The sequence below is a fragment of the Boleophthalmus pectinirostris genome, unplaced genomic scaffold (assembly GCF_026225935.1).
Source record: "Boleophthalmus pectinirostris isolate CB_2022bp ecotype Guang Dong unplaced genomic scaffold, ASM2622593v1 HiC_scaffold_19, whole genome shotgun sequence".
Classification (NCBI taxonomy): domain Eukaryota; kingdom Metazoa; phylum Chordata; class Actinopteri; order Gobiiformes; family Gobiidae; genus Boleophthalmus; species Boleophthalmus pectinirostris.
In genome coordinates this window covers 8,685,597-8,699,479 of record NW_026571140.1, presented here as the reverse complement: position 1 = coordinate 8,699,479, position 13,883 = coordinate 8,685,597, and the positions used below count along the sequence as shown (strand labels likewise).

At 39.1% G+C, this 13,883-nt stretch overlaps 1 protein-coding gene across 1 annotated transcript in view; it reads right to left on the bottom strand.

Moving 5' to 3' along the window:
* Positions 1-4,789: 4,789 nt before the first annotated feature.
* The window catches only part of kcnq1.1 (potassium voltage-gated channel, KQT-like subfamily, member 1.1), a 192,109-nt gene continuing 183,015 nt past the window's right edge, over positions 4,790-13,883 (bottom strand). The window contains exons 14-18 of the mRNA XM_020918481.2: positions 12,831-12,906; positions 11,747-11,841; positions 11,608-11,654; positions 9,810-9,871; positions 4,790-5,546 (exon numbers count right to left, since the gene is read on the bottom strand). Coding sequence (XP_020774140.1) covers positions 5,349-5,546; positions 9,810-9,871; positions 11,608-11,654; positions 11,747-11,841; positions 12,831-12,906 — 478 coding nt within the window. The 3' untranslated portion in view covers positions 4,790-5,348. The remainder of the gene's footprint in view (positions 5,547-9,809; positions 9,872-11,607; positions 11,655-11,746; positions 11,842-12,830; positions 12,907-13,883) is intronic.

The window sequence follows — 13,883 nt, the reverse complement described above, 5'->3', positions numbered from 1 at the left end:
ATTATCTGTTACATAAGGGTGAGTTGTTGTACAGTTGTAGGGAGTATTATCTGTTACATAAGGGTGAGTTGTACAGTTGTAGGGAGTATTATCTGTTACATTGAGTTGTACAGTTGTAGGGAGTATTATCTGTTACTTAAGGGTGAGTTGTTGTACAGTTGTAGGGAGTATTATCTGTTCCATAAGTGTGAGTTGTTGTACAGTTGTAGGGAGTATTATAAGGGTGAGTTGTACGGTTGTAGGGAGTATTATTTGTTACATGTTACAGGGTGAGCTGCTGTACAGTTGTAGGGAGTATTATCTGTTATATAAGAGTGAGTTGTTATTAGGACAGACAGACAGACAGATACAACAACTCACCGTTTTGTAACTGATAATACTCCCTACAACTGTACAACAACTCACCCTTATGTAACAGATAATACTCCCTACAACTGTACAACTCACCCTTATGGAAGAGATAATACTCCCTACAACTGTACAACAACTCACCCTTATGGAAGAGATAATACTCCCTACAACTGCACAACAACTCACCCTTATGTAACAGACAATACTCTCTACAACTGTACAACGCATCCTTATGGAAGAGATAATACTCCCTACACTCCCCATATTCTGTCTGTGAGCGGGGTGTTCTCTCCTCAGATCTGACCTGTAACTTGGGTCTGGATTGGTCAGAACATTTGACAGACCCTCCACCAGAAAAGTTACACAATGCTCCTTTAAGATGACGAAAAGGACAGGACAGTGTTACTAGAGGGACTGAGCTGTGTGGTCCATAGACGGTGTGTTTCCATGTGTATAAGTGTAGATCATTGATGTAATGGGAGGGCCACATGTGTGAAGGGCCCCAGGAGAACAGATACTGGACTCAGGGGACATGTCTCACACTCAGATCACTGGTCTTATTAAGGCCAGACTCGGCAAAGGAAATGTATTTATTTACAAGTATGAATAATAAAAAATAAATTAAAAAATAATAAAAATAAAAAAAACAGTATAGAGCATTTTTTCTTTTTTTCTTTCTTTGTTTCTTTCTTCTTCTTTTATTTTATTTATTATTATTATTATTATTATTATTATTATTATTATTATTATTATTATTATTATTTATTTTTTTATTTTTTATTTTATTTGTTTTTTAATCTTATTTACAGATCTAGGTTTTCATTACTATTTAAAGGTGCATTGTGTAACTGTTTGGCTGAGGGTCCATCACCTGCTTATTTTTATGGATATGTCACTGCTCTGCCTGGAATGTTCCACTGTATGACTTTAAACAGCTCTACCTTACATTTATTCAATTACAGGTGTCTGTGAGTGGGGTCACCTCTCCACAGATCTTACCTGTAACTTGGTCTTGGTTTGGTCTCCATGGTGATAAAAACGTTAATACCATGCTGGGAAACATTACAGGCGAAGCAAGAAAATCTCCATGATGAAAAGTATTTGACAGCAGAAAAGTTACACAATGCATCTTTAATTATTTGATTATTTCTTTAGGTGGGCACATAACTTTTGCTGCCATGGAGATGTTTGTTCATTTATTTATTTTATTTTTATTACATTTATTTAATTTATTACAATGATTTTGCCAGATGTTTTTATTGTTACAAATACCTTGCATGAAACAAACATTGTTACTGTGAGGGGGCGTCACCTCACACATATATGCAGTGTTGGGGAGTAACAGATTACATGTACCAGAGTTACGTAATCAGAGTACAAATTATGAGTAACTGTATTCAGTTACAGTTACTGTTTTCAATGAGTGGTAATTGGATTACAGTTGCTTTGTTGAAATAAATGGATTACACGGCGGTATTTTCCTGTTTTCACATTTTGGGCTATTCCCTTGTTTGTTTGTTTTTTGGTAATTCCACTCATTGCCGGACACTAAACCAGGTCTAAACCAGGTCTAAACCAGGTCTAAAGCAGAACTAAACCAGGTCTAAACCAGGTCTAAACCAGGTCTAAAGCAGAACTAAACCAGGTCTAAACCAGGTCTAAAGCAGAACTAAACCAGGTCTAAACCAGGTCTAAAGCAAAACTAAACCAGGTCTAAACCAGCACTAAACTAGGACTAAACCAGGTCTAAACCAGGTCTAAACCAGGACTAAAACCAGGACTAAACTAGGATTAAAACCAGGTCTAAACTCGGTCTAAACCAGGTCTAAACCAGGACTAAAACCAGGACTAAACTAGGATTAAAACCAGGTCTAAACTCGGTCTAAACCAGGTCTAAACCATGTCTAAACCAGGACTAAACTAGGACTAAACAAGGTCTAAACCAGGTCTAAACCAGGACTAAAATAGGACTAAAATAAGACTAAAACCAGGTCTAAACCAGAACTAAACCAGGTCTAAACTAGGTCTAAACCAGGTCTAAACCAGGTCTAAACCAGGACTAAAACAGGATTTAACAGGACTAAATCATGCTGCATGGACGTGTCTCCTCCTTTTCCGTCAATAATATTTTTTAATATGGTTCAGTAAAGTCTGGGCTTTTTATTTTCTTTTAGCAGACAAAACATCTTATGTGAAGATTTCCTCATTTTTGCTTCTCTACAGCAAATCAAGTAATCCAAAGTATTCAGATTACATTACTCACTTTAAGTAATTTAATGGATTATGTTACAAACTAAATTTTGGGATATGTAATCTGTAATCTGTAAAGGAATATATTTTAAAAGTCACCTTCCCAACACTGCAGATCTGACACGTAACTTGGTCCAGTGTTTAAGCATGTTTGTCAGTAAAGCAGTAATGGGGACAATCAGGTAAGTTTTATTCCAGAAAAGATAAGTATTATTACACCTTTAAAGTAGCACTACTCTTGGATAAATGGTTGGCTCCTGTCTTTACTTAACATTTTACCTCATAAGTGCCTTTTGTTTTTAAAAGGTGAAGTCCTGAAGAGGTTCACTTTTGCATAAACCTTCCGTCCTAACTGCAGTCTCATGTTTAAGTAACCCAACACCTACTGAACATAAGTGCGTCCACAACAGTGAGGCCACAGCTCAAGACCCTCTGGAAAATACAAGTGTTTTTGTTTGACCTTCTCTCATTTCTTGTATATGTAAAATCCATCCACGCACCACCTGCATTTGACTGTGTTGGAGACCAGGGCTAAAAGATTAATTGCAATCTAAGTGGCTGTAATTACCGAGCCTCAAAAGCTGTAATTATTTAGCTTGATAATGCACTCCGCAAGAACATCATTTGAAGTCTCCATGAAGTCTTATTATAGCCAGACAAGCCACGCCCTCATCCTTTTCAAAGCTGCAGAGCTGGAGCTAAACTCCCATAATTGTTTTGCTGCTTTGTGTCAAATGTGTATGTTATAGATTTAAAATGAGGTGAAAGTGACCATTAAGTCATTACAAATACTAATGTTACCTGAATGAAATACATTTTTACACCTGTACTTGTGTAGATCTGAATCTAACTGTACTTTGTGACACTGTGGCCAAACCTCCTTGTCAAAGCCTCTCATCAGAAGCTAAGCAGGGCTGGGTCTTTTCCAGGCTATAGGGCGCGCTCTTAAGCCTAACCCCGTCAAAAAACGACCGCTCGGTCCGCAAGCCAGAGCACCCTATACACGAATCCACTCGGGTGTCCCAGCACGACTTCAGTAAACCACCAAACTGCACCACCCACTGCGCACGTAAACATACATGGAGCAGACAGCGACCGCGCAGCGAAACACACCCACAGCCACACTCATCACTCCACGCCGATGAGGAACGGAACGGAGGAATGAACCGAAAAAACTAGTGCGATGTGTCACTCTGAGCCACAACTGAACAACTGAATCACTGCGAACGCGCCGACAATCCAGCGGTCCCAGACAGCACCCTCCCTACACGCCACAACTGAACAAAGCCCAGAGTCACCGTGAACGCCACAAACAAAGTCCCACTGACCCATCCAACTGTTGTGTTTCGTTTAAAGTCCGGTGCAGTTGATTTGTGAAAAAAGTTCTAAAATAGACCATTTAATGACAGTGCGTTTTATAATCCAGAGAGCTCTATAGTCCGGAAAATACGGTACTTGGGTGGGAGAAATCAGGTGCTACAGTGAGGCGCCAGTGGCAGAAGACACTTGACCCACAATGCCTAACTTCAGTCAGTCTGTCCCACGGCAGCTGTGACCACAATAGTAGCTTACAACCTCCAGCGATGGAGTGAATGAATAATGCACACAATAGTAAAGTGACTTTTGGGTGTTTCATAAATGATTACAGTTCAATTCATAAGAGTTACTAGTGTACCAGTGTGCAGTTGTTTTACCACGGTCTCTGCCTCTTTCTAATTCAACTTTAAACTGTTCAATTAATACAGTTTAATTTTAAAATGCTCGTCTAAAATGCTACCAAATTTGCATTAAAAAGTAACTAGTAAATAGTAGCTTGTGTAGTATTTTGTGTGCATACTTTTGTTTAAGTACAAATTTAGCAGCAATTCTTGTGATTGTAATAGAGTACAGTGAGAACAGTGGGTGGCACATTGACACACTGAGGTGGTTCACACTCGCAGCTCACAGTGAGGAGGTTCTCCCTGGTGTTGTGAGGTGTTTGTGCAGAGTTTGCATGTTTCTCTCTGGTTTCAGGTTTGTCAGTAGAAGAGTGCCTTACCATGTAACTGTATTTTTACTTGAATAAAAAATGACAATGATTTTAAATTACACAACATCAGAGAGTCAATAAAAATATTTTATTTAACAATAAGGAACAATTTCTGAAAAAAACAAAAAAACTAAAAATGAAACAGGTTTAATTCTGGTCTTAATCCCGCCTCAACCAGGGTCACAATTAACCAGCCAGGGGCTCTATTGTGTTAAGTGGCAATTGCTCATTTCCTTCATTTTCATTCCAATTTGTTAATTATTTTCATTATAAAACATGTCAATTAACCAATTACAATTTTTAGTTAACCTTTTACAACTTTTTTTTTGTTACTTCCCTCCTCTCTAGATGAGCTGGTCGTACATCTGGTGGTGTCACCTGCTCGTCTCTAAGGAGATAAATGCCTTAAATGCCACATTGCCATAACATCTACAATACATATTTTTATGTTTCTATTATTCCCTTATGCCTTTGATAATTCTATAAAACTATGGAGTACTGTTGATACATACAATTTATCAAACCTCTTTCTAGGATTTGTTTTTCCTGAAGAAATTTTCCTCATGTACAAAACGAACTGCATTCAACTGGGAAGCACTGAATCACACTAGGATCTCTGCAGAATATGAGGTCATCACAGGCTTTTATCAGGATTCAATGTGTACAGTTAAAATGCAATTTCAGTACATCTCCCACGACAACACGATCCCAGCCAACTTCACTTTAAAAAGTTCTCATGACTTTGCACAGAGGGCGCTGAAGGTCCAGACAGCTGCTCGTAGGAGGGCAGACTGTCCTGACTGGGGAGGCTGGGCGGGTACTGCTGCTCCTCTTTGGCCCCCGCAGCGTCCCTCTGGTCCAGCAGGAGGCGCAGGGAGTCACAGATGTGGCTCAGGGTCTTCTCCATGTGAGCCATCTGCACAGGAAACAGGCTGAACGTGAGCGGATTTATGTTTTCAAATTCAAAATATGGCTCACTCCTTTAATTACTCAGTCCTTAGGCTCAGAGGGAGTATCATGCAACAATCAGCTCATCAAAACAAAACTAATTATACATTTGAATATGTTGTTTTCTGCAAATACAGCATTTTTAAAACAATACAAGGTAACATGGTGATCTCTCTTTAAAATGGGATGTCATTTTGTTTTTCATTCATAAAACCGGGGCGTGACTAGTTTAGTTGGTAGAGTGTTTGTCCTCTGATCTGAAGGTTGGGGGGTTCTATCCCACCTCCCTCATGGTGTCTTGGGCAAGGCACTTCATCCACATTGCCCCCAGTGTCTGCGTACATCGGTGTGGTTCATTGACATGCTTTGATTTCCTTGAGGGTCAAAAAGTTCTATTAAAATGTGAATATTTAACAGTTTTTATACTATTGTTTGGTAAGTTTGTTGACCCAGTTTCTAACAAAAAAATATATATACAGACCCACCTTGCCTCGTGTACGCAGACACTAGTAAGTGAATGTGTGTATGAATGTGTGTATGAATGTGTGTATGAATGTGTGTGTGAATGTGTGTGTGAATGTGTGTGTGAATGGGTGAGTGCACTGACTGCCTTGAAGGTGGAAAAGTGATATATATATAAAAAAAAAAAAAAAAAATAGACATAGAATTGAGAAAAGTACCTCAGTTTAGCATTTTGTTTCGCACTAAACACAGCATCCATTAATGTCTTATGAGTCAAGATGGCCGCTTTGGTGTTAAGGAGCCAGTGGAGTGAGCTCAGAGCAGAATAACTGTGCCAGCTCATTTAGGTCCAGACACTTCTCCATCCATCACTCAAATGGCTGTGCCCTGCTCTCCACTCTAGCCTGTGCATCCCACACTCTGCTCAGAACATCACCCAGGATCTACAGGCGTTTGCTTCGTCATCTTATCTCCCTGTTCAGTAGGTCAAGTTGGATTTTACTCAAATCTATGGGTTAAAATAGAACTATTTAATTCAGCAATGGAAGATACAGGAGGGATTTATATTCTCATTTGAATGGAATCAGCTTTTTGGTTCTTTGTCGCCCTCTTGTGGAAGAAAAGATGAAGATGATCATGTAGGAGTTTTTTCCTTCTATATTTTATAAACACATTACCTTTCTAGGCTCCTTAAGTATGGTTTAAACATGTTCAAATTAAGTTAAGCCCTTTAGTCTGGGCTGATGAGCACCTGTATGTGTAAGTTTTGATCCAGTGCAGCACTCTAATATCATCATTTTTATGCTCAAATTAAGTTTTGATTTTGCTCATGATAATTATAACGCTCTTTCATTCACAATTACATTCTTTACATTTTGTGCTTTGGTTCTCAAATTGATCTCGTTCAGAACTCAAAATGAGGTCCTCACTTTGAACTGTCAGATCCTATGATTAAAACCAATGGTCTGCTCACTGGTCTCTCCAAACGAGCTGTGAGACGCTGCAGAACATCCAGAACGCTGCAGCTCGGGTCCTTACTCGAACTAGGAAGTACGAGCACATAAGTCCTGTGCTCAGGTCTCTGCACTGGCTTCCTGTGCCTCAGAGAATAGACTTTAAAGCAGCTCTGCTTGTGTACAAGTCTCTCCATGGCCGAGCACCAAAGTACATCTGTGACATGTTAGTGTCATATGAACATCTCACACTCTGAGGAGCTCAGGGACCGGCCTCCTGCTGGTGCCCAGAGTCAGGACTAAACAAGGGGAGTCAGCGTTTCAGGTTCATGCAGCTAAAACCTGGAACAGTCTTCCTGAACATGTGAGACAGACTCTTCTGTGACGCTGTTTAAATCCAGACTCAAAACATTTCTGTTTAACTGTGCATATAACTGAAAGGTTTTCATTCCGCACTCTTCTCTCCAATTTATGTCTCTCTTTTTTAGTTTTAATCTTCATGATTATTTATGTTTTGATTTGTTTTTATTATGATTTTAATGTATTTCTTATTCTGTAAAGCACTTTGAATTACTTTGTGTACGAATTGTGCTATACAAATAAACTTGCCTTGCCTTGCCTTTGTAATAAACCCAAAAGGCAACAGAGTATATGGCAGGCCTGGGCATTGTCCAGCTCCCGGGCCACATACAGCCCTTTGGTTGACTCTGAGCACAATAAGCATATTTTATCATTTTACCTCATGCATGGACATAAAAGAATGAGAACTTCGCACATCAATTACTTGAGATGGGTGCATTGGAAGAGAAGGAGCAACCCAAGAACATAGAGAACAATCCCGCACACTGTCTTACTTGTAAATTGTGAGATTTATTAGGACAAACCGTGCAACATTTCGGCACTAGGCCTTCATCAGGCAAACAGAATGAGAGCTCAGGTGGCCATCTTCAATAGGGTGTGGCTATGCATGGACTAAAGCTGCATTGGTTTTATATTAGAGGTGTTTTTTTAATGAATTTTTTCATTTTTCATTGCTTAGTCTTAACATAAACTCTTACCAATCTTACCAGCTCATCAAAACATTGTTATTTACTGCTTTTTTATAAAGAAATACAATTCATATTATGCAGAATTGAGTTAAGCATTTTGGCCCGACCCTCCACAATATTTTCTGTTTCTCCTGTGGCCCCGTGGAAAAAATAATTGCTCACCCTTGGTCTACAGTAGCCTGATTCATCAGCCAGTTTCACTTCATAGAAACCGTCTGATCTCGCAGTGTTAGAATTCATTCGTTTGACAGTAGGTGGGTACTTTATATCATTTAACCAATCGCTGCTATTTGGTCGTCACGTATGTAATGCGCTGACAACTGGGCTAAGTGGTATATTAAGCTTTTCCCAAATCCTGTAGGAAGAAGGGCAATAACATCTTTCCCCTTGATGAAATTCGCCAAACATTGTCTTTGTTCCAGCTTTAAATGCTCGATCTCGGGAATGCAATACACAAAATGTATGACTCTTTGTTGATTTGCCGGTGCCCGAACTTGCACTTTTGGGGTTTTTGAGAACCGTCTAGTGCAGGGGTGCGCAAACTTTTTTACTTGAGGGCCACAAAGGGTTCTAAAATTTGACGGAATGGCCGAACCAGGAGCAGATGGATGGAGTTTTTTGGTAATCCACTTCATAAGAGAAAAAACTTTTAAAACATGGAGAATTATTATTATTTTTTTTTTTCAAGTTTGGCGGGCCAGATTAAAAAGTTTAAAGGGCCGCTTATGTCCCCCGGGGCCTTAGTTTGCTCACGTCTGGTCTAGTGTATTTTGATTTTGTGAAATTGAGCGGAGGCACTAGGTGGCGCCAGTCTGGTTAGGTCTACAGCAGGGGTGTCCAAACTTTTTTCATCAAGGGCCACATATCTAAACACAGATGAAGCAGAGGGCCAATCGAGGGCCATAGACTGGAAAGCAATACAGTGAATAACTGAAATATGTGCATGTTTAAACACATTAAAATGAGCCATCAGTCTTTATTCATGCTAAGATCCTTAAAACCACACACTAAATATTCAATATTGGCTTTATCAAGGTAGATTTTCAAAAAACTTGCAGCAAAAAGTAAATTTTTAATTGACGCAAGGCAATTTGGGCCAATTCACCTGGAAGCCTGAGGGCCAAGAAAAATTTGTCTGAGGGCCGCATTTGGCCCCCGGGCCATAGTTTGGACATGCCTGGTCTACAGTATGATGTGTCCTCATAGTCTGGATAATGTCAGACTGATGTGTGTAGCACTTGAGTTCTACACAATTATTAATCTGGAACGGCTCTCGCTGATTCCCGTGACTTTGTGAACTCACAAATACAGAAAGAATTGGTCTTGCTGGCCAGGTTATGTCCTCAGTACATGAGAGCTAATGACATCCTAGGTTCAGTTTTCATTTCTTGCTCTTTTAACACTTGTAGAATTGGGGAAGAGTTAGCTTTCTGTTAGGTAAGCACCTCTCTCCTCGAGTATGTCTGGGTGTGAGTGGATGTGTGTATGGTTGTGTGGCTGAGTGGTGTGTGTGTGTGTGTGTCTTTTTTGGTTTATTATGGGGGAAAAAAGTAGGGAGTAGGATTGTTTTTAACTTTCTAAATATGCTATAGCGAGGGGCAACAGTCGGTCCAGCTCTGGCTCGTACATACTGATGCTGTGCCTTTGGGCAAGAGGCATCACCCGCATCGCCTCCAGTGCCATGAAATAAAACTATATTTGAGCATGCACTAGTAATACAAATGGTACAATCAATGAAAACACACCATTTATACTGAAACACCTCACCTTGTCCTCCATTCTGTGCAGCCTGGACCCAATGGAGTTAGTGCCTCTGTCCTTGGCCCGCTCTGAGCACAAACACACACTGTTACAATGAAAGAGAATACACTGTCTGCAATCATTATGAGCACAACACAGAAGAGGACATCCAGGAAGTTTAAAGCTATTTTGTGTTGTTGTCCGGTTATTGTCATGTGTCATAATTGGATTTGTTATTTTCAAAGTTTTGGGGTAATTTAATATGAGCAAAGTATGTTTAAGGCTGTCAGATTAGGAGGGTTTAGGAGGTTTAGTCCTGGTTTAGTCCTGCTTCAAGCCTGGTTCAGTCCTGGTTTTAGTCTTGGTTTAGTTCTAGTTTAGTCCTGCTTTAATTCTGGTTCAGTCCTGGTTTAGTCCCGGTTCAGTCTTGGTTTAGTTCTGGTTTAGTTCTGGTTTAGTCATGGTTTAATTCTGGTTCAGTCCTGGTTTAATTCTGGTTCAGTCTTGGTTTAGTCCTGGTTCAATCCTAGTTTAATACTGGTTCAGTCCTGGTTTAATTCTGGTTAAATCCTGGTTTAAGCCTGGTTTAGTCCTGGTTCAATCCTGGTTCAATCCTGGTTCAGTCCTGATTTAATTCTGGTTCAGTCCTGGTTTAATCCCAGTTTAGTCCTGGTTCATTTCTGGTTTAGACCTGGTTCATTCCTGGTTTAGTCCTGGTTCAGTCCAGGTTTAATCCCGGTTTAGTCCTGGTTCATTCCTGGTTTAGTCCTGGTTCATTTCTGGTTTAGTCCTGGTTTAATCCTAGTTTAGTCCTGGTTCAATCCTGGTTTAGACATGGTTTAGTCCTAGTTCAGTCCTGATTTAGTCCTGGTTCAGACCTGGTTCTGTCCTGGTTTAGTCCAGTTTCAGTCCTGGTTTAGTCCTGGTTCAATCCTGGTTCAGTCCTGATTTAATTTTGGTTCATTCCTAATTTAATCCTGGTTCAATTCTGATTTAGTCCTGGTTCAGGCCTGGTTTTATCCTGTTTCAATCCTCGTTTAATACTGGTTTAGTCCTGTTTCAGTCCTGGTTCAATTCTGGATCAGTCCTGGTTCAGTCCTGGTTTAATCCTGGTTTAATTCTGATTTAATCCTGGTTCACTCTGTATGTTGATCTTCTTGTTTTATTATTATTGATCTGTTCTGTCGTTTCAATCCCCACATTTGTTAAACCCTGTGAGACGACATCTGCTGTCATTTCGAGCTTTACCAAAACAAATTGAAATCGAACGTAATTGTAACCGCATTGAAAACCACAAAACAAAAAGAAATATCTGCGTAGACTATGTTTTTAATTACTTTTGCACTTGAAACCTTAGGCAGACAGAATGAATAATGGAAACGTAATTATAAAGTAATCTTCCAGTCTGACATACATACATTTTATTATGAATTATGTTTCTTCGTAACAATGTGCCTGATTAGACAAAAAGAGGTGACCCTGTGAGTAGCTGCTGTATTAGTTACCTGAAAAATACTATCAAAAATAAGCATATTTTATTTTCAGTCTCAGTTTTAGCAGCTTTTATCATACCATGGTAAATGTAAAGAGCTTTTGAGCGTTCAAACCTTTAAACACAGTCAGGTATTTTTGCAGTTTCTTCTTAAAGGGCTTATTTCATGCTATTTTGTGATGTAGACAGACTAATAATAAAGGATTAGTCAAACGTGTGAATGAAATAAAACGTAACCCAGGATATGTTTTTGATACGGTAACATTTTAACTTGGCTTAAAGCTCACAAGAATCCCTTCTGCGTAATAAACGACCTTTAAAACAAATCTTTACCTGAGCTGCTCTGGAACAGTGAGATCTTGCCCAAAGACTGGTCCAGGCTGCAGAAACACACACACACACACATTACAGTAATCCTCATTATCATATGACATGTAAGAATGGGCTTTTTGGTCATGCAGGGCTGCCGTACCGTCTCTGGAGCTCCTTGATCCGCACCATGAGGTTGAGGTGACCCTGGGAGTACTGCTCGATCACATCACGCACGTCATACGGCTTGCGGGCTTGCTGGTTTCATCATGTTAGGAGATTTGAAAAAGAAATTAGAACTACATATTCAGTTATACAAATACACAGTATTGATTTCCACTCATCACACACAGGTCAGGTTAAATAAATTAATCACAGTTTATAAATAATAATAAAATGAGAACCACTCATCTACAAAATGATGAGTGGTTCCCATTTTATTATCATTATTTTTTGCACATCACAAAGCTTGTGGGTTTGCTGCTGTCATTGTGTTAGGAAATTTGGATATTCAAATATAATTGTATTAATTTTAGTCATTAAAGGTTGAACAATTGAAGTGCAGGTTTGATTTTAATTTTCATTTATTACTCTAATCTTCTTTTTCTTTCTTCAACAAAGAAGCAATTCACAGCTAAATATCACATATTTTGTATGGGGGAAATGGGGGAATTCTTAAAATCAGGAAAGAATAATTTGCCTGAAACCCATGAATTGATACCTTTCCCTGGGGGGCTGAAGATAACTGGAGGCACTTCTCTGTCTGAGGCTCTGTTTCTCAAGTTAGACTTTAATCTGACCTTTGTTTGACTGTAACAGACTGATTTAGCAAAAGCTGAGCTGATCAAACACATAAACAGGACCAATGGTGCTTGTACTAACTGAGTAAAGGAAAGATTTAAGATCTATTTAAGCATCAAATGAAGTGATTTTGATCAAAATTGTGCTGATTTCCATTCATATATATTTGTTTAATTATGAACTTGCTGACAATAGACTCTCACCAATTTCAGCAGATCTCACAAATAAGAAAAAGTTCAAAATGAAGTGGAGTAGATAGTACACATACCTGCTCTCAAATGTAGTGAAGTAAACGTAAAACATATCAACTTTAAAAGTTTAGAAGTATAGTAGTGTACTTTTTGTACTTCCTCTGATCACCATGGTAACTTATTCCCAGTTGAACAATGATGTCACTAAAAAAGTATACATTTTCTTATGGTGAAAATAAAAATAAAAAACCTCACTTGAAAGTTTCTCTTGGCCACAAAATAGCGCATCCTCTGCACCACTCGGATGGCTCTGCGGTGGGACTCTGTCAGCCTGGAAAGGACAAAAACATGTATTATTCACAAGCATTCTTAAAATAAGATAGATATTGTAACATAGCATATTTGTCTAGTGTCAAATTATATGTTTGACAATTCCAAGGACATCCTTTTCACTTTAATGTTGGCACAATATATGTTTTTATTTCTTTTTCTTGCTCTGGAGGGTGGATTTTAAGTTAGAAGTCACGAAGTCACTTTCAGGCATTTCAACCTGTTCCAGATGGAAATGATAAAGACAGTTCTTTATCAGTATTTGTATACCAGCCTGTCTGTTAAAATAAAATCAAACAAACATTCAACCAGGACCAACAAAAAGACAAATATTATTTTTTTAAATACTGTAACAATCCCACATTTATGTCCTTTTAAGTGCTGCACTGTCAGATTTAAAGAGCCAAACATAATGACATTTTTTTATTTGTTAATATCACAATAATTATGCAACAATTTCTGCCACTTTCTCTCCCCAATCTTAACCACATACTAACCAAAGTGCTGATTCTCTGACTAACTATGTGATGGAAAATGGCTCTAAATTCATTTCTGGCCGTCTCGGTGTTGACGTCCTGGTGTGTTGTTTTGGTAAATTGCAGAGGATTGGGGTAATAACCAGGATGCCTCTCTCTGGCCCTCACAAACAGAAAGTGGGGAGGCAGCTCTCAGACGCTGTGGTGAGATGAGCTCTGCCTCTAGTCTCTGTGCACAAAAACGCCTCAGGATTTCGCTATGGTGCCAATCAAAGGCCCAGCAGGCGGTCTTCTACTGTGTACTGAAGACATGCACGGCCAACAGAGCAGAGACCTGTCAGGGGAGGCATTACTGATAGGGTTTCTTAGCACCAGTCTAATTAAAGTTCACATTCTAAAATTGCCATGTGTGATCCAATTTGGCAAACAAAACATGATAATTGTCCATTCTGTCTTAACTGTTACACTATTTATCAGTGTCTGTGCTGTTCAGAATTGCACA